The sequence below is a fragment of the Danaus plexippus genome, chromosome 11 (genome assembly GCF_018135715.1).
Source record: "Danaus plexippus chromosome 11, MEX_DaPlex, whole genome shotgun sequence".
NCBI classification, from domain to species: domain Eukaryota; kingdom Metazoa; phylum Arthropoda; class Insecta; order Lepidoptera; family Nymphalidae; genus Danaus; species Danaus plexippus.
Window position 1 is genome coordinate 5,956,720 of NC_083544.1, and position 16,881 is coordinate 5,973,600.

Here is a 16,881-nt window from a genome sequence, read left to right on the forward strand (position 1 = left end):
AGCGACTCGGTGCGAAGAATACCGACCCTACTTTTCGCCTCCACGCCATGTGTCGATAACCCTGCTTCAGACGCGGCCTGCCATCACGCTTGCGCCCGTGAAGTCACTCGACGGCGGCATAAACTTGGACGCATTCCAACACATCGCAAACTTGTTGTGACACTTTCTCATAAACCAGTGAAAATATAATTCGTTGTGGTAAATTGTCGATGAATTAATTTTAAGAAGTTTCCAATTTTATGTAAATACCGATAGTAATGTAGAGCATTTGAGTCTTATCTAACAACGTACTCGATAAGCAGTCCAGTTTGCCGCCGTCCGTGCAAATGAGATTCCTTCACACAGATGGCAGCACTGAAAATATTTGACATTCCACGGATTCCAATCGCAGTGGGCTCGGCTCAAATGTCAAACGCGACTATTTCGTCAACAGATTCGTGGCGCGGTAGTTGGATTTTATAAAATAACAACAAATACAACGATAGTCTACATGAAGGAAAATGGATATTAGACGGTACAACTCAGTGGGTTATTAAACTACAATCAACTTATTACTGTTTTGATACTCGCCCGTGTTTTTCAAGCAAATACTTACTTACGTAGTTTTGCGAATCGTTTCATATTGATTTTTATTCTTCGCCGGTTTCTTGTATTGTTATAAAGTTACTTTATAACTGACAAGTAGTATTGAGTTTACATAATATTGTAGTGATAAAAGTTTGAATAATACAGTGATAATAATAAGACTTCTAGTTGTGTATTGTGTTTGCATCGTGAGAATTAGCGTAAGTATTTATTGTTTTTTTTTATATTAAGTTAAGACGAAGCGCAATTACAGCCGTGAGCATCAAATGAGAATTGGAATAAGTACGAATAAGTACCTACCGGTTTGATTTAAGAACATGCCGCGCAAAAAAAACGCGGCTTCACGTACTGTGGCCATTGTAGCAAAGAATCTCGCTAACATAATAACAAGGTATGCGATTGATACGCGCTTATAAACATTCACACTTGGCTGTGATAAGGAGTCGATAATGCCTCCCTATTACCCAATGTGACCCGTAATATTAAAGAATGATGCATTTTTATTCAATGACGCAATCATTTTTATACAACCGATATAAAATATTTATATCTAACTTTCACGAAACAAAATGTAACAAATATACAGCAGGACCTTTTTGTAAAAAGATTCAAATTAAAATATTTTTTATTAATATTTTATATCGCTATCAAAACATCTGGAATAATGTATGTAACTAAATTAAGTACATACTGTTATAATAATGCAAAGATGTATTCAAAAAGTCTTAATGTAAAATATATAAAAACTATTTTCGATTTACGCGTTCTCTAATATGTACACACACATGCTTGGTAGTATTTGTTATAGGAAACGTACTCATACATTGTAAAGACCCTATCGCTATAGAATTTCGAGTGGCCAGCCGGCAGCCTTATAACTTTCGGAGTCGAACATCTGCTGGGTCGACCCTTCAAAGACACGTGCGCAGGCGCACAGCAGGGGTGGCAACGGTCGTAAAAGACAGGCACCCCAAATGCGGGCATTCCTTATAAATCCTACCACGTTTTGAACCTTATTACGCCGTTGAAAAGTATAATTTGGCTTAAAATATTTTTGTACTGAAATAGATTATTATTTTTACCGCATGGAATGTCAAGGTTCGATCATCGTGTGACTCTCTTTAAGGGATTTTCAAATGCCTTATATATTTTTCGTAAAATATTAATCGTTCGACAAATACGTTGTTACATTCCAAAAAAGTCTAACTAAAAATATACATTTATACAACGCTTAACTGAACTATAATAATCCAAAGAAGTATACTTACATATATATTTATTTATACAAATGAAGTCAATCAAAAATCAAAACTCCTTAACATACTTAAAATTAAGAAACAATATATACGTATGAACAAAAAAAAACTGAAAATCAATTAAGCAAACAATGATTTATTTCCGTTTAAAAAATAGTTCATATATAACGCAAACTATAGTGAATAGTTTGAAACGTACGTCATAAGAAATGTAAAGAACTATACGTACATAATAACTAGTTCCTGTTCCGCTCAGCGGATACGTGGCCATAGAAGCACACAGTAAACCATTATAAGGATTGATTAAAATTTTATTACATTAAAAACACATCCACTTCAACACAACTAATAGTTGGTAGCATTGTAATACACGTAACGTAGACAACTAAAGAATTCACATTTATCAACGAGATCATTATAGAAAAATTTAAAATATGAAACAAAAAATGAACATATCTTAATAAGAATTTATATATTATTTGTTTGTACCGGTCTAGTCCGACATTCCATACCGTACCTCGTGACGCCTCCGAGAAAAATTCTATTGTGGCTAATGTACCAAATTCCACATCATTAGGACAGTCAACGCACTGTCTAAATTTTTTTTTATATACGCATCATACAAAGAAATTTTTGGAACGTTAATGTCTTACACATGTCCACATTCCTTACATTCTACGTTTATGCACTCGTTCTGGTATATTCTTGTTGTAATGCCCTTATTAATGTAACGATAAAGTCTTAATCGATTGACACAATTAACTTTACTGATAAAACAATATACTATTTAATTACTGGTAACGTTTAATGGTATTAAACATCCCTAATAGACAAACGGCGTAACATCGTCCGCGACCGTATGTGTCAACTAAAATATTTGTGTCAGTAATCAATTGGTATAACATTATACTACTGGTCCTTTGGCTGTGTTCCCGTGTGGTATGTATATGGTACCTATATTGGGACGTGCGATTCGTTGTAACAAACTACTCTTATTTACACTCTACGAGCTCGCGGATGTCTGTCCTCAGTCTAGCCGTTTACGTGCCATGGAATTTTCGCTCAGTTATTTGCATGCCATTATACGTATTACAGAAGCGACATTCATACGTCGAGCCAAATATTTTTACGTGCTCAGACAAATATTGTTTCCGCTTATGACAACGCCAGATTTAGTTCGATCACAACATTGTCACTACAAAGTTTTTTTAACCTATGGCCTAATCCATTATAAATTTTGTTTAACATTATACCAATGTTATAGTATTGATTAATATTTGATATTCCTATTGATATCCTATTATATTATTCTATTTGATACTGGTTAGATATTTAAAAAAAAAATTTGAATTTGCAAGAAGACGAACATAATTGAAATGCTTATAAAAATCAATGTTACAGAAAACTAATAACTAAATCCGAATACAATAAGTGACAGTAAAACAACCGCCTTATATAGTTTGTATCAGTATAATATAATATTTAATAAATTTGGCGGAGAAAACAAAAGCGGTTATAAAAAAATTGAAAGTCGCTTCTAAAAAAAAGCAGTCTACGGCTATATAATATTTATCGCGGTTAAATTACCACCAACAGAACAACACAACACGTAAATAATACTAACTTAGGTTAATTTATTAAATAGTAGTTTTTCAATTATTAGATATTATAATCTATATAGAAATATATTTTTTTATATCATACCATGTGCCACACGTAATACAATACACATAACAGAATATAATAACGGAAATTATGTAAAATGAGAAACAATGTATAAAAGTTCAGTCAGTACTTACGTTCCATGTAAATCATAAATAATTATAATAATGGGTGTATTATAATATTAAATTCTACGTTTTAGATTATTATGGAGAAAGTGGAGTCAGCCCTTGATGTGTTATCTCGTGCTGCGACAATGGTTCAGCCCTGTCCAGCGTACCCAGCGAGCGACACAGACAGTTTTGGTGAGTACACAAATCATTGAAGATATCTAATAACTAAAGAAAAACAATATTATTTAACGATATCTCTTGTATTATTGAAAAGTGCTAAAGAATGCTAACAACATTTACTTCTCATCCCGTCTAGTCTGTGCGTGATCACGGTTGCCGCAAAGTAACCGAAACATCGGGAGTAGGTAGTTTAATAGTAATAGGTACTCGCTAAAGTCTAAATATTTACTTTTTTCTTGCGTCTATAAAATTTTTTTCTTGAACAACTTTTGTGTGGTGAACAAAAAAAAATTATTCTATATTATTTATACGAACATTTATGTAACCAAATGCAATACTTTTCATGAATTATAATCAATAACAGAAAAATGTATTTAAAATACACGAGTCTTTGCTTCGTCGAGTAATGTAACTATAGAGAATTGGATTGGAATGTAATATAATACATTGTTGTATATTTTAAAAATATTATATTTCCAATATTCGCATATTTTTAATAGTCACCATAGCTACCACTAATAAATACAAAGACCGGCCTTGTAGGCGGGTCGCATTCCACATGCCAACTGACATTGTTAATCGCCATCCTCCGTTCACATGTATTACGATGTTCGAATGAAAATAAATAATATCGATTAGAAAATCCGATTGTTAGAGTTATGATTATATATCATTTTAACACGGTATCGATACTTTAGTGAAGCTTTTGTCGATATTCTCTTTAACGTGCTAACCAGAATTCGTATGAATGTGTTATGTATGGACAGTTTTAACGTTATTTTATATTAAGCTAAAACGCCAGTATTAATTCGATGACAGGACATAAAAACAATTATATCATATTAATATTTGAATCGATATGTCATCGTTTCTGTATTCTGACCGTGACTAGCATATTAAGGTTATCCTTATATTTTAACAACATTTGGAGATGGAACGTTTACTAACAAGAACAATGCTTCCATTGTAAGACTAGTTTCGCGATGAAGGCTTCCATTAAACCGTACATCCCTCTGTCGTGATCGTTCCGTACTGTCAATTCTATCGTAAAAGATTGCTTTTTTTTTTAACTACGCAGTCAAGCGCCACGTCCGGATAATACGGGGTCTTAAACGAATCGTATCTAATAGCCATTGTGGAGATGTCAGTAATTGTTTTTGAGTTGGTTTTAATTAAAATTACTTTAACTTCATGAGAAAGTAACACTCGTTGCTCTCTGATTACTTCACGAGACGCGGAGGCATGTTAGTGAAATTAATTTGTCTCACAAATCTAGTTAAAGATCCCATTTTGCCAAATTATAATGCATAGCACATACATAATCAGGTGAATTATACATAATACATTGAAAATTACCACGTATATTGTCAAAAGTATGAAAACCTAACATTAGATGAAATTAAATCTGAACGTAATTATTATAAAATTACTTTTCACTACTTAAAGATGTTTAAAATAAATATATATCATATTTAGCTCAACACAAATAATTAGATGCCTGCTAAAAATACGATCACGCAATACATCCAATGATGTATTCTTCTGTTTACAAACAATTGCTGGATCGCAAATAATTATGCAATGTGATGACACGCCGCATTGGACTTTACTTTCGTTGCTGCGTGCCGTCCAAGCTGGAGAAAGCGCTGAGGAATTCGTCCGAGAATCCATGCGGAGTCACCAGCCTTCCAATGTAGATATAGACCTTCAAAACATCGGTTCTCTTGCTAACAATACCATCGAGTACTCCAAACCAGGTTACTGTTCGAAATCTCGTCTTGGTAAACTCGGATCAATCATACTCTATGTATGTAGCTGTATACAGCTCTCTATAAATTCAATACCTGATATTGTGATGTTAATTCTATTGTGAAATGGATTTTATTGAGATGAAATAGAGGTTAATATGGCGTGAGCATTTGTATCCGGAACGCTGAGGCGGCGTGTTACGGTTTCGAAAAGAATGCTGAATGTAGGTTGCGTTGCGGACTACAGTTACTAACATTTTACGGAATGCAATCATCTATTGCTATTGTTGTCATTATAAAGTATAAAATTTGATACAATCAATATAATATATATATACATCCTTAATAAAGTTTTCAGCTAAAGAACAACTGTAGGTTTTTTTTTGAGTAAATATTCTAAACATTTGTTTCTCGTCATATTTCGTGGTTGCAAATGCTAATAAATAAATTAAATTAAATATGGATTAAAAAGTCTTTATTATTATTTGTGCTTAAACTGATTTTATTGACATTTAAAAATGTAGATGTTTACAAAGATGACACATAATTAACAATTATTTTATTTTAATTGATATATTAATTAACTATACGAAAAATTCTACATTTTTTAATTTTTTTTTCTTTTTCTTTATTGTTATTTCCAATTGCGTTTTAAATTAGGTCTGACTTATGTTTTTTTAAAAAAAATCTAGGCGCAGTTGTTACTTGAGTAGTTCTAATAGATATTTATTAGAAACCTACAAATAATTTAACTACAAAAATTTTATGCTATATAAACCATGATTACAAAAATATTTTCATACAATTACAAGTGAAATATCAAAACTTTCAGTTCACTGTAACATTATATATATGTATATATATTTATGGATATATTTTAGAATAAACAGGATTTTTATATAAAATTACGAAAAAAAATATGTATTTTTCTCAATCAACCCATATATTATGAACAATAAGACAATCCTTAAATATTCTTTAACTATATCATAATAATTAAGAAGGAGCGGTCTGAGAGAACGGGTGATACATTGAAAGAATCCATAATATAGAACATAGATGTAATGTATATAATGTAGTGTAGAATTTCATTAGGAATTCCTTTTCGTTGGCAGCGAGAGTGATGCTATCCGAAGTATTCGGAACGTCTTGTATTGTCTCAATGATCTAATTCAATTCAACAAATGAACAATACATATAACTAGTTAACGATAAGCACACACAGACTGATGGATTTAAATTTTCTTTTATCCAAGCCGCTGCAAGTATTTCAAGGTTATCGTGTTCGGTTTAGGAATTCATATTTATTTATAATTTGGAAATATTTTAATCACTATGAAGTCGCCTAGACGGACGCATGTCTAACAAAAGTGAAATACTTCTAGAGCCGGTTTAGACAGAATACGTAAATTGTATTGTAGTTTTTAAGATTCGTTATTTCATAGAATAGAATAGAATTCATATCTTTACTACCTTAGTGGTGTTATTAATAATACAATATTGATATGTTTTTTTTACCTTTAAATCACACTATTCGATCTATTTTCACTACAAACTATATTTATTTTCAATAGTAAAGTACGTAATATACAATAAAACAGCCGCGCACAACAATTATAAAAATTTTAATATATCCACAGATAGCATATGATTTTAAATAAAATATAAGTTATTAAAAAAATTCACGTTTGTAAATCGGCTTAGAAGACTTAGCTCATATTATAAGTAATGTGAAATATCCCTTGTCCTCCAATCACATTCTTTTCGACTTCCTCTAATATTTCTATGCAACAATTTCTTCCATCATACGCATGTTTGTCACTATTAAAATACCACAATCGCGATAGGAATCTCAAAGAGCTCAAAGTCCTCTCGTTTGACCCCTGGAATTTTATCGTATAATCGAAGGCGCTCGGATGTTTACGCCATTTAAAATGATTGCCATGTACTGAATGCAGACGATAATAAAATTCTTAATAACACTACATAGTCATGTACAGTGATGCAATGCCGCGGTATTTCGCTTAGTCATTTAGACAAAATGTCTGGCGGTTTCAATATTTTTCTCCAAAATAAGTTATTTCTTATACGCCTTATATTAACAAGTTTAGGTTAAAAGTATCTACGTTAATTAAAAAATTAAAGTAGTTTATTTATAATCGTATACTAACTACGAAATTGTGAAATAAGAAAACTTCGATATAAGCACTGCATCAGACTTCATAAAGTAATAAGGCACATCCAGTTAGGGTTACCCCTTATGACAAACCATGTCAGGGCTGCCACGTACGCTTGTACATGGTGCTATTTTGTTATGCAACGCGAAGGTCGTATATACATAACCGGGCGTGGACATAGACTTAAAAATTGTTTTAAGTTGAATCATTTCTATTGAAACGAAGTGAAAATAAATCATTGACTGTACGAATTTTCAAATTTATTCATAAGTTACCTCATAAGAATGCAACGGTATATTAATTTCTGCAACTGATACAATTTATGATAAAAATTTTAATTAATCATAAATAAATTGACAAAATAATTAAAACTTCACTTACTTATATATATTTACTTACTGTAATTATAAGTAGCGAGAAATTGGTGATTATTTATATCTATAGTTCATACACATTTAATATACGATACAATACTTTTTCTACCAACAGCAAACTGTGCTTCCCTCTGGAGAGAGTCGCGTTAGTTTGATGGGAATCACGAGATAGCGCTAGTGAGAGTATTTTGATTTTCAAACTTACTCAAAGATGACTCTGTTTGCGAATTCACAAACTTGTCTAAAAATTAATAATATATTTAAAAAGTATACAAATTAGGAATAAATTTGAACATTACGAATGAAAATATAATAGTTTTAAAAAAATAACTTATATAGTTATTACATTCTCACCTCATCTTCGCGATGGTAAGGATCTTTAGTAGTACACCTATATCTATACAAAACGTATTCAGTATTATTTTGTGCTGGCACTGTTATGTGGAATGCGGAATGTTTGAGCTCTTCCCTCACTTTCGCAATAAACATCCGTCTTCCGCAATTCGAGCAAACATTGTTAGATACATTCAGAAAATAACAATATAGTTTAATAAAATCATATACGGATTTAATTAAGACATTCAATATGTTTTATTCTGGTATCTCCATGTCAAATCTCTACCATCTTGTGTTTACGAATTTAGTATATTCTTGACATGTTGGTATTACGTCCTTGTTTTTATAAATCTCGTCTCGAAGATTGAAAGAGTAAAAAAAAACTTGTCACTGGCTACTGTTTCGTGCACGCATCCTCAAAGGCATGCATGCGTAATTACGTTTTAGTTAACCGCCGTCATTTATTTCATCTCGACCAGCCCACGGCCACGGAGGCAGCTACCGATCCACGCGATCCACGATTTAAATATAATTAGCTTCATACTTTAAATATAAACATAGGATTTCAAATGCATACATTACAATATCATATTAAATTTATATCAAATTTACTAAAAAAAAAAAACAACAATGGGATAGTAGAAGCAATTTTATATTCGAATGGAATCCATATCAATATAACGCTAGAAGTCTACAACGATGCCGCTAAAATGGGAAGCTACCCTAATTTTGGCTCCCCTTTAAATAAAATAGTCAATAATATGTGCGTGCGAATAAACAGCCCTCGAAGCAGAACCGGCTAACGCATGCGCGCCTCCCGAATTACTCGAACACAGCCGGCGGCGAAGGATGTATAAATATTTATAACGTAAGAAATTTATGAATCGATATACGAAAAGGATGAAACTGTGTTGTTTTAAGTATTGTTAATTCGATTCCAATTTATTTTGAATCAAAGTTATTACAGATTTGGTATCGAAAGAACTCAATGGCGATTGCAGTTATTTTGGGAGCTGTGGAAAACATTATTTAAATAATTAATTGGTTTCTATTCACCATCGATTAGCTATAACTTATCGATTAATAACTGTCAATTATTATTTTTGTTATTTTAATTTGTTCTATTTTCATCAACCTTACATTTTTATAAGTTAGTACAATTCATTATATAATTTGCTATACCGTAGAATGTAGACAAGAAATTTATATATGTATGAAACATTAACATAGGATACAATATAGTGCCACATTTCCTTGATTCCTTTATAAATAACATTATACATACATACATACATGTGTAGTACAAAACAAACTACGCTCGCCAAGCAAGCTTACACGCTCCGATGAGTTCCACTGCATTCCAACCATTTAATTAAGCACATCCTTTGAATTCCTTTGCACTTATACGATTAACATTACTTGTTTGGAGCCAAAACGTTTTTTATATATCTTAAGCGGTATCATTTGATAACCAGATTGAAAGAGTATTTATATGCACATAGGACTCAACAGATTCAAAATTTAATAATAATAATAATGTCACAAGTTGTTTATTCGGCTTAATTGTAATTACGCGTTGAATTACGTATTGTCTGGCGAGTTGATTAATTCTTAAATCAATAATTATAAAACTTTCATTTCAGCTCTTATCTCACAGATGTAAAATGTATATAATTTCCATTTGACGATCATTGTCAGGTAGCTTGGCGCTTCGGTTGAGTGCGCTGTCGTACAAAAAATATATATAACAATTGTATAGTAAAACGCCGTCGGTAATTTTACGCGAGCATTTTAAAATACATTTCCCTTAACGTCACGTCTGAAGTAATAAAATGATCGGTGAAATAGCGGGTATATGAAACTGATGTATTTATTTAAAAACTATAATTAAATGCACACAGGATATCCATTTTGTAGTTACATAAATTATTTATAACCAACTATTAGCAATAGGACGCCGAATGAGTATGTTGTAACCAAAAGTTGGTTTTGGACGCCATTCGTATATTTAATGCAGAAATTAAATTTGGAATCCATAAAAAAAAACAAATACTAACATGTCACGATTTTAAATTGCCATACGTGGTTTTCCAGGAAGATTAAAGGATTCCAAGTTAATAAAAGTTGAACGTGGATGGTATTAATTCCAGACTTTAATTATTCTAGCGGCGCCAACCTCGGTCTACCTGTCGGCAGCCCTTTACCGTCGCTCTATTAGACAATAAAAAAGCTAATGCCTATACGCTAGAGAGCGCGGCAACTTCTCACAGATCTCACCCCCCCCTCTCCTACACCGCATCAAAATAAAACACAACCTTCCAAGGATACAACCACCGTAATTTAAAACTCGATCATTAACACTCATTTCGCTTGTGATTTTGAACTTAAATATACAGCTGAATAGAATATAAATTGCAATGCTTGCATTAATTTATCAGGGTGTTTCTATTAATCGGATCTTATTGGTTTGGTATAGAGTCTAAAGTTGATCGAAAAGAGGCTGTATGGACGACGGAAGAGAGGAGAGTGGATCGTTCATTAATCCCCGCGCCCTGCGCTCACGCACTTTCATGAATGGAGCGAACAGGTTGAAGATTTCATACACAGTATGATTAAATTAATAAAACAAAGAATAATAAAAAAATAATGTAATAATTTAAATATAAAAATATGTCAAATAGTGTTTAATTTTAAAATATTCAATATTCATTTCAAAAGCATTGATATCGTGCCATCGTGAAAGGGGACATCGAAAATACAAAAGAAGGTCATTGACTTAATAATTCGTTATGTATACATTTCCTTTGTTAAAAACAAGATTAGGTCATAGGAAGGTCGCGCTCTCGATGCCACTTATCAGCATATTTCCGAGTAAGTGTAACAATGGACAAAACAAGTAGTGTTTATTACGATGTATGAAGAGTCTCGGACTTTAATCATCTGTCTTAATGGTTAATGCATTTACAACAGCCTGTATAGCGTGGTTCGAACGAAGGAAGCGCCGCAACGTCCGGCCGCGTGGATGTAGCATGCTCTTTTTCCTTTTCGGATTATTTTTTGTTCATCTCATTTATTTATTCCAATGTAATCTCTTCCAGCTCGTTTTTTATTCAGTCGACCTTCAGTGTTACCTGTGCTGGGAAGCCAATGTGTTGTCTTTAGCTAGCGCTCTAATACCTCTCTATCCTGTGGCCTATTAGGACTTAGAAGTGAAGCAATATTCCATACTAGTGTTTTCATAGTAGTGATATTTATAAAATGCTATGATTTTGTGTGTCAAATCTAATTTATCAATGGTGCTGTGATAATGGAATTTCCGTCGTATTTGCTACTTTTGGCTCGGACCTCGTTCAACCAAATTCATTCTCTTTCAATGGAACCTCCTCAATCACCAAAGTTTAATATTCCTTTATGGCAACCATGGATGTCGTCATCGCAAAAAGGTAGATAAAAGAAATTAAAAGTTCGTGAGATTTCTTCATATATAAATAAATTTAATAACATTAAAGTTTTTAGAAATGACTATAAACTTTAAGTAGAAATTTTATGAATGAATTGTTTTGCATCTTCACGGAACGTTGTTGGAACAAATCCTTTAATAGGCGTTTTAAGTTATGTTATCAGACAAACCATAATAAAGGTATTGCAACTTTTAATGTCCGTGTAATAATCCGTATCGTATTTTACATTTCATGAAACGTGGTAACTAATAAGTTATAACCAAATACGGTAATTATAAATTCTTTAAGGTGGTTGATATAATAATACGAAATATACGAAGAAATCTTTCATAATATAAATTTTCAGTATCAGAATTAATTTGTTTCCTTTATCAACTATTAGCGGTAATAAACTTTAAGCAAGTGAAAAAAAAAACATTTTGTGACAGATTCCGGACTCAAATCTCTTCTCTAATATAATTAAAATTACTTCCCATATAGTATATGTATCAAGAAAATCTCTATATATTTCCAGAAAGCCCCAGCACAGCGTCGAGTGGGGAGTCAGAAGGAGATCGTACTCTTTCGCCTGAAGCGCCTCGCGACCAACCTAAAGAGTTAACCGGCAAGTGGCGACGCGAGCGACGATCTACCCGCCTCCCCGACTACCGACCAAGGTTAGCAATGTTATTTTAAAATAAAAAACAAATTAGCTTTAAAATATTTTTATATTCTGTAAAATAGATATGTATTAAAATCAATCTCATATTCTAAAATTCTGGTAAAAATACTGTGGTGGTTAAGGTGGTAAATTATTTTTAGATTACTTATTCAATTATACCTATTAATACATGCAAGAAAATATTTCCGCGTAGGCGGTGTATTTGGACCACGACCTCGTTTTTTTATTATTTGCAAATTGAATTTAAACTTAATATGAATAATTTCAAAAAAGGTGTCGATTTATTGTAACAAAACCTTTGATCGGGTAAAAAAATCGATTTAAAAAATTAAAAAAATCGAAAGTAACGAAATTTTAGAAATTTAGATTTTTTTTCAAACTATACTTTTTAATTTTAATCGGCATAACAGAGTATGAAATACTGAAAAAATCCATTGATGCCGATCGTAGATGTGTGTTTTTTTTTTTTACTAAAGCAACTGATCAAATATTACAATTACCACAGAGTTGTTGCATTACCGAAATCAAAGAATACTTAACACGGACAACTGACGAGAAGTATTCAAGCCGCTTATATTTTTCACATTACCTCAAGTCCGTAGCATTCTGTAATACAACATGCGATAGTTGGACGAAATAATTGCTAGCGAAATCGGTATTATTAAATAATTACCCGAGAATAATATTAACATGTGCCAGAAAAATAAATTATATTCATCTTAAGTTATAACTATCTATATAAAATACATTATACTCGTAAATTCAAATTTCCGAATATTTTCCAGGGAGAATGGTAAGATGGCGTTACGGTCGCAGTCGTTTAACGAGCGGCGGACTTCACCGGCGGTAACGCGCGCTACCACTACGCACAGTGACGGAGAGCTGTCAGATGAGATAGATGATGTTGCTAGAGGTTAGTTGACTATACTATCTAGTTGGTAAATGCCAGTTCTGTCTACAAGGTCCAGTTAATAGAAGTCAGTTGTTCGCACTATTTAGTTGGTAAATGTCAGTTGTGTTTACACGATCTAGTTAGTGAATGTCAGTTGAATTCACACACCTAGTAGAGAGAAGTCAGTTACATTCACACCATCTAGTTTGAAGATCTCTGTTCTGTTTACAATGTCTAGTTGATAGAAGTCAGTTGTATTCGGACTACCTAGTTGGTAAATGTCAGTTGTGTTTACACGATTTAGTTAGTAGATGTCAGTTAAATTCATACTATCTACTTGATAGGCGTCAGTTACATTAAAACTCTCTATTTGTTAAATCCAATTGTACGTGCTATATGCCAGTTTTATCCACACAATTTAGTTAACAATTGCCACTTGTGTTCATCAAATCTATTAGGTAAATGTTAGTTGCATTCACACGATCTAGTTGTAGATATAAGTTGTCTACATTCAATAGATTGTAAACAATTCAATCGTTCTAATAAATAGTTGTCTATTGTCTTTCACTTTCCTTGGCTCAGACTGAATGCATATTATGCTGAATACTATCTTTTTATTACAATTTTTGTACAAATCTATTATGTGTTTCTCCAACTTCTTAAACTTATTTTTATCTATATCTTCGCCATTCACAACAAATTGTAACAAATGTGAAATACAAAATACTTATAGATGCATTTTAAACAACCATACATTTTCTGTTCTCACAGACATAATAAAAATAATACCGAAACATTTATCTACAAGTAAATTTGAGTGACTAAATTTATTACAGAAGTTATATCACTAGATTCACACTGAAACAGTTCTATATCACATTAATATTGCTCTCGAAATAGGTAGAACAACTTGAATAATACTAAGTTAATCACAATTTCAAACGAAGATAAGACACATTAAGTCTCTAATTATTATATCCCCACAAATCGCTTTCTTGAGTGTCAGTTATATTTTATTGCTTAAATTTGTGTATTGGATGATAATTTTAAGTACGTAAAGATGAATAAAGAAACCGATTATCTTGAAATAATAACATAATTATTTAATCTTTATGGGTTCTTATTTAATTATAAATTAATATATAATATAATATTGAACAATAAAATCACCTTAAGTTTAACGTATAAAACTTTATCGATATCGTAATTGTCCAACTCTATAAAGTAATAAGTTATACTCTAGCCACATCTCCAGACTATTACTCAGTATAAACCACAAGTAAGCCGACTCGAGATCTCTAATTAATGGATTTACGACCTCTGCATTCGGTACAGAATAGATAAACTTTATTCGTTTAACTTAGCAGTGATTGCGTTTACCTGAAACTTTATTTTATGTATAGTGATGGCTGATTGAAATATCGATTTAACCTATACACCTACGGATTTGGTATTTATTGATCAATTGTTTTTCGTTGATTTTATCATTTTTAATCTATAAACTCTGTCTTCACCACATTGCTCGTATAAGGTTTTTATAACGATAAATTAATCTATTTGATCCACATTGGAAGCATTAAATAATATTCTATTACCCACAGCGCCGCCACAGTACCCTGGGGTAAAACATGAAGCTCCAATCGACATGAGACTACGCTCTCGACCCGCGCCGCCGCCCTACACACGACCCTCCGTTATAAAGACCAATGACGCTCCACCCGGTAATATTTTATGTTTAACAGAAAACTAATTTTAATTCATTATCATTTGAAAGTCCCCATTTAAATATATAAATAATGCTTATTGAGACTATTTTTCGAACAAATATTATTAAATTAAATACCCAATTACTAATGCTGTCCTACGAAATACTATGATAGTCGTGTTTTTCCGAAACATTAGCCAACAAATAAATAGAGGATAATAGGATTGTACGTAATGCGATTATGTTTTACAGGCTACTTGAATTCACATGAAAAACTATATCATTTTAACACAAAAATATACAGGTGTGTTTAAGAATCTACTTCGGTAATAAAGATAAAAGTAATATTTACAGATTACTGATAATTACAGAGTAACCGAAACGTCGGGAGTGTGTATTCTAAAATAAAATAAAAAACGCGTGGTAGTCCTATAAATATACGTTTTATTTAAATGAATGCTCGCGAAACTCTTAAATCTCCTCGCATAATGCAGCCCTAGAGTATAACCCGGTCTAACCCTTTATATTATGTTAATGAAAGCAATTTCTCACTCAGGATCACTGTCAATGTGCGATCCGGTTATAGACGAGCACTTCAGGAGATCGCTGGGAGATAATTATATGAATCTATTCAAAAAGGACACGGCTGGTCCCAAGCCGAACACAAAAGACAGAGCCAGCAGTCCCATACAGTTCATTATAGAGAGGCCAACGAAAATAATAGCCATGGAAGTCGACGACGCAAGTATGTCGGTGGACGATCATTTCGCTAAGGCTCTCGGCGACACCTGGAAACAGATACAGACGTCTAGAAACGACCAGTCACAGACTTCTAAAGGCGTGGACGATCACTTCAGCAAAGCTTTAGGGGATACGTGGAAGAAGATACAAACGAAACACAAAACTGACGAGGAGAAGACCAAGGATCAAACCAAGATCATCACGAGGAGCGGCGTCGTGATATAGATATGCTAAAACAGACTTTATCTCTACGGCATAAAGTATGTTTTGGTTTGTATTCATATAGACGTTTCTAACATGACAATTCTGTTAAGGCTTTGGGTATACGAGTTCTCTAAATGTAGTCAATTATTAGTCACCATTACACACTAAGTTATTACCTCAGTTAATGCGCTTTGCACAAAACCCATTAATAAATGTATATATAGTTGGTAATTAAGTCTTTTTTTTTTTTGATAAATTCATTTTATGTTCCTTAATTTTAGTTATTTTTAGTGTTTCGCTTATTGGATATGTTAAAAAGGATTCCCTTGATCTAACTGTTTATATGAAACGAATAGTTGTATATTTTTATATACATATATATTTTTTTTGATTTAATTTAATTCATGTTTTATCCTTAAGTCCGTACACGAACAAATGTTTCCTTGGTATTATTAACATTTTAAATATAATAATTTTGAAGCGATGTATCAATGAACGAATGTATTTTTTCCTTGTATATAGCTGGAGTGAGTATGGACTCACTCGTGACTTACCCTCAAGATGGCAGCAGGCTGTCGTGTTGTAATATTTTGTAAATAACGGTTTTCTATTTATGCACTTAGTTAAGGAGTTATCAAAGAATAAACACAGACTTGATAAACATTGTTTTATTTTGTTAATTATTAATTATTTACAAACTAAAATGCACTTCCTTATAACTGATGTCATACTCGTACATCTCAGTTCAGAATGTATCTAAATCGACATTTCATGAACAATTATTAA

At 32.3% G+C, this 16,881-nt stretch overlaps 1 protein-coding gene across 1 annotated transcript; it reads left to right on the plus strand.

Annotated features, from left to right (window-relative positions):
• Positions 1-405: 405 nt before the first annotated feature.
• On the plus strand, positions 406-16,756 carry LOC116765670 (uncharacterized). Its single transcript, XM_032655239.2, has 6 exons — positions 406-785; positions 3,706-3,808; positions 12,407-12,548; positions 13,339-13,466; positions 15,047-15,166; positions 15,707-16,756. Exons 2-6 carry the CDS (start codon positions 3,712-3,714, stop codon positions 16,114-16,116), a joined length of 897 nt encoding a protein of 298 aa, XP_032511130.1. The 5' UTR covers positions 406-785; positions 3,706-3,711; the 3' UTR covers positions 16,117-16,756.
• The last annotated feature ends 125 nt before the right edge of the window (positions 16,757-16,881 follow it).

What these genes read in the sequence shown, in the direction of transcription:
- LOC116765670 (XM_032655239.2), top strand. Translation starts at nt 3,712, where the DNA reads ATGGAGAAAGTGGAGTCAGCCCTTGATGTGTTATCTCGTGCTGCGACA. An exon ending in GAGCGACACAGACAGTTTTG is followed by an intron (nt 3,809 to 12,406) that starts GTGAGTACACAA and finishes ATATATTTCCAG; the next exon opens with AAAGCCCCAGCACAGCGTCG. An exon ending in CTCCCCGACTACCGACCAAG is followed by an intron (nt 12,549 to 13,338) that starts GTTAGCAATGTT and finishes AATATTTTCCAG; the next exon opens with GGAGAATGGTAAGATGGCGT.